This window comes from Stegastes partitus, unplaced genomic scaffold, assembly GCF_000690725.1.
Source record: "Stegastes partitus isolate 25-593 unplaced genomic scaffold, Stegastes_partitus-1.0.2 Scaffold2024, whole genome shotgun sequence".
NCBI lineage: Eukaryota > Metazoa > Chordata > Actinopteri > Pomacentridae > Stegastes > Stegastes partitus.
Genome location: NW_007579755.1, coordinates 41,710 through 46,519, shown reverse-complemented (window position 1 = coordinate 46,519; position 4,810 = coordinate 41,710). Strand labels below are relative to the sequence as shown.

At 39.8% G+C, this 4,810-nt stretch overlaps 1 protein-coding gene across 3 annotated transcripts in view; it reads left to right on the top strand.

The window, feature by feature from the left end:
• Positions 1-488: 488 nt before the first annotated feature.
• Positions 489-4,810, top strand: part of LOC103373602 (interferon-induced protein 44-like) — an 18,118-nt gene continuing 13,796 nt past the window's right edge. For 2 of the 3 annotated variants that reach the window (XR_521080.1, XM_008303522.1), the window contains exons 1-4: positions 1,759-2,149; positions 2,394-2,546; positions 2,701-2,872; positions 2,978-3,078. Coding sequence is in view for 2 of the 3 variants with exons in the window: in XM_008303522.1 (XP_008301744.1) it covers positions 1,850-2,149; positions 2,394-2,546; positions 2,701-2,872; positions 2,978-3,078 (726 nt within the window). In the remaining variant the exon portion in view is untranslated. The other variant, XM_008303523.1, reaches the window with a different exon arrangement.

Below are 4,810 nucleotides of genomic sequence, written 5' to 3'. Positions count from 1 at the left end.
AATACAGTGGTGGAGAGTAACTAAGTACATTTACTCAAGTACTACACTTAAATTCTTGTATGTATTTGTCTTATTATATTATTTTATTTTTTATTTTTTTTTCTCCAATTCTAAAAACAGTTTCCCGTTTTAGTTTTTTGGCCCATTATTACAACAGAGGGCTGTGAAATCAGTAAATAGGGGGTGAGTCGCAGCCTGTTGAAGACGACTGAGACACTTCCTCAATCAGGCTGCTTCTTCAAATGTTGGAAAGAGGAACAGAATGATTTAGAATTTCTTACACAACATACATAGCTGGCAAGCTGGGTTTATTTCTCAAACATGTTTTAATCTCCCCTCAGTCTCTCCTGCTGTGATCTTAATGCTCTGTGTAAACCCAGTCTGCATGGATTTTTGACATTTGACTCTTGGTGACAGCTCAGTTGTGCTGAGCAGCACCGAACCTTTTTGTTTTTGCAGGATGATGCATCAGAGGTCACTTGCCATTAGAAAGCAAATTCTTAGAAGTCACATGACCAAGTGGAAAGGATGTTGAAACTACTCACACAGTAGACATCAGAGGATGCAACAAGAAGCAGACATCAGCAGCGTTGCAGCTTCATCAGACACTCTCAGGTACATCAACCTTGTAATTCACTATTATAGTGCATTAATTTGTCCACATGACACTTTTTATTATATCTAGAAAATGATATTATCATTTTATATTAGTGTTAATTAGTCTAAACTTACACATAGAAATGTTGTAATAAGCTTATATTTTGAGTTGAAAACTTTCTGTTGACCTGGTTCATGCTGCAAATAGAAATGTGTTTTATAAAGTGTTGTTTACGTGCTGTTCATCCCAGTCTCTGATCTCTGATCTCTGATCTCTGTCTCGTTCATGAACACAGACGTGGACAGTACACTGGATTACTTTCACTTTCTTTGTTTCCCATTTCCAGACCCAGTGCTGTGAACAACACCAGAAAAAACACCACCAGCCAGATATTTGCTGCATTTGACAAACAGAGTCTTGGATTAGAATGGCTTTCATCAAAGGATTATTTGGATACAGAGGTTTATTGTTTTAACAATTCTTAATCACACAACACTTCATAAAAACGCTACATTGGTTCTTTGTGCTGCAGTGATGCAGTTTTTCCCCTCCAGTGAATCAGGCTTCTTACCTTGTTTAAATGTCTATATGGTGTTTTTTATATGCTAGAGGACACATCATGAGGAGAATAAACAGTCAACACCATGAATGTAATTACAGTGTACTGATGAAAGATGATAATCTCAAAAACACAGACTCAGACTTTCATAACAAACCGATCTTGTCAACTGGGAGAGTAAAACTCTCAGTCGTCTTCCTTAACACTGGTTTTTGGTTCCAACTTGTTTGGCTGAATTACTCCAATATTACAACTTGCCATTGGGTAGAGAGATCTTTAGCATTTGAGCTTCACTGGTTTGCTTGAACTCTCATGACTGAGGACAGGTGAGGACAGAAGGATGCAGGGACTTCACTGATCTGCTCATTTTAGAGGAAGCATAATTACTATTATATACATTTACAAATATATAAAGTGATATGACTAGATGAGTTTTTAGGGCTTTAATCAATGACTGGAGAAGGGCTTTAATTGTTTACACTTACAGGGATTAAAAAAACAAACAGATAATGACATTATTTACTTGATATGTGACTTATACCTAACATGTGTACTTTGCAACTTTAACAGAACAATGGAGGAACATACCATGGGGGTGAGTCTTGAGGGTGTGGTGCTTCTGGTGTTTTCTCTTGTTTTTTTTTTTTTTGTTTTTTTTAAACACAAACTTATTTGGTAAAAATCTCATTTCAATGTTACGTCAAGTTTGTCTGCTTGTTAGTATGTTACAACTACATATAACATGTGTAGGTTGTAAGTGCTCAATGGATCCTCATTTGATCTTCTTATTTAACAGTGCAAAACAGAAAGACCTTCAGTACATTAATAAATATCAGCCTCATAAAGAGGTCCAACATCTCAGAATTCTGCTGTGTGGACCACCATGTGCTGGAAAGTCCAGCTTCATCAACTCTGTTGACGCTGCGTTACGAGGGAGGATGTCAACTCGAGCTCTGGCAGAAGCAAACTCCTCTGAGAGCTTCACCAAAAGAGTATGAATCAATTGTGTTGTATTTATCAATAAAGAAGGATTTTATGTTAAGTCGTGTTTTTTTAAACATCATTCATATGCTGTTGAAGGAACTTTCAAGGACAACAGAAGTGCATTGTAATGGCAGTTACACAGTAGAGACTGAACAAATAGTCATGATATAGCTAGTGAGTAAAAAGCAAATGATAAACTGTTCAGGCTGTTATTTTGTTGGAATATTGTCATAATAATGTTTTTATTCACAGTACAGGACTTTTAAAATCCAGAAAGGAGATCCAGGGAGCTTTTACCCTTTTGTCTTCAGTGACACTATGGGTCTTGAGAAAGGCTCTAAAAGTGGAGTTCAAGTAGACGACATCAATCTGGTCATGAAGGGACACGTAAGAGAAGGTTACAAGGTACGAGAACTGCATTCTTTAACCAGCATCACACAGTATTAAGTAAATACAGTGTGCACAGTGTGTACTGATTTGTGATCCGTTTCAACAACTAATGTGTTTGTTGTCACAGGAAAACATATCAGAAATTGTTAACATGCACTTTTCTTTCCAGTTCGATCCCAGGTCCACCTTGTCTGAGAGTGATGAAAAATACAACGAATCCCCGACTCTTGATGACCAAGTTCATGTTCTGGTTTGTGTTGTTCCTGCCAGCACACTGAGCCTAATGGATGACAGCACTGTGCAGAAGATAAAGGAGGTCAGAGAAGCAGCCAGTGACATTGGTGAGAGCAGATACAACTGTTTCAATAGCAGTTATAGTTTCAATTTCAAATACCAGAAAAATATTAAAATAACCCACTGTGTTGGTTTCTACTCTGTGATGGCAGGGATTCCCCAAATTGCTGTTCTCACTAAAGTTGATGAAGCCTGCCCTAAGTCAAAAGAGGATGTGAAGAATGTCTACAAGAGCAAGTACCTGAAGCAACAGGTATGTTTTAAGCTGATATTTTATGAGCTTGTGGAGAGTGTGCACATAAATGCAACATCAGTTTGACTGTAATCCAGATGTACATTGCTTAACAAATGTATTAGACCACCACCCAGTGTCAGGTTTATCTGGACAGACGAGTCCAAGTTTGACCTCTTTGGTCAGCATCGTTGTGTTTCTGTCCTCAGTAAAGCTGGAGAACGTTTTGATGCCAGATGCATTGTACCTACAGTGAAACACGGTGGAGATTTCATTATGGTATGGGGTTCCATTTGTGGAAACATCGTGGCCAAATTAGTGAAAATTGACAGTATCATGCACAAGAACGTCTACCACAACATCTCACTGCATCATGGAATCCCTCCTGGACTAAATCTGATTGGTCATGGGTTCATATACAAACAAGACAATGACCCCAAGCAAACTTCAAAGCTGTGCAGAGACTATTTGACTGAGAAAAAGGAATCTGGAGTTCTGGAACTGTTATACTGGCCAAGTCAAAGTCTGGATTTGAATCCATCCATCCATCCATCCATCCATCCATCCATTCATTCATTCATCCATCCATTTTCTTCCACTTATCTGGGGTTGGGTCATGGAGGCAGCAGGCGGAGCAGGTCATTCCAGACTTCCCTCCCCCGGCGACATTTTCCAGCTCTTCCTCGGGGATCCCGAGGTGTTCCCAGGTCAGCCAAGAGTTACAATCCCTCCAGCGGGTTCTGGGTTCAGGTGTCCAGACCACCTCAACTGGCTCCTTTCGACATGAAGGAGCAGCGGCTCTACTCCGAGCTCCCTCTGGATGTCTGAGCTCCTCACCCTATCTCTAAGGCTGAGCCCAGCCACCCTGCGAAGGAAGCTCATTTCAGCTGCTTGTACCCGCGATCTCATTCTTTCGGTCATGACCCAAAGCTCATGACCATAGGTGAGGGTTGGAAGGTAGATGGACTGGTAAATCGAGAGCTCAGCTCTCTCTTCACCACAACGGTCTGGTACAGTGCCCGCATTACTGCGGACCTTACCCTAACACAGGGTCGCTCGGGGGACATGGTCATAGGCCTTCTCCAGATCCACGAAGCACATGTGGACTGACTGGTTGAACTCCCATGCCCACCTTAGCAGCTCCGCAAGGGAAAAGAGCTGGTCCACTGTTCCATGACCAGGACGGAATCCGCATTGCTTCTCCTGAATCTGAGGTTTGACAATTTGAGATTTGAATCCTATTGAACAAATTTGGGATGTAGTATGTTCAAAGATTGACAAAAGTTTCATCTAAAGCAAGTCTGTGAGAACAGCTAGAAACTATTTGGAACTCAATACCCCCAAAAAACTGTTGAAAACTACATAAGAACAATGCCAGCAAGAATGCAAGCTGTTATCGAGGCCAAAGGAGGCCATAGACAATATCAATTTTTTTGGTTTAAGGTGTGGAAAAAGGACTGTTTAGTTGTTTGAGTTTATTATTTGCCCAAAAAATAACAATAACACTTTTAGTTTGAAACAGGTTTTTGATAGAATTGTAAAATGTTTATGGTTTCTCATTTTTATGACAGGTGGTCTAATAAATTTGTTAAGTCCTGTACATTTCAGTATGTTAACACAAAGATCTCATTTAGCGAATGTACATGTGTAATCTCAGTGATAAGGATTTGACTAAATCATTTAAAGTTGTACGTATGTTGTACACACTTATTGAGCACAACAGTCAAATGTAAGGTTTTCCAACTATTAATGA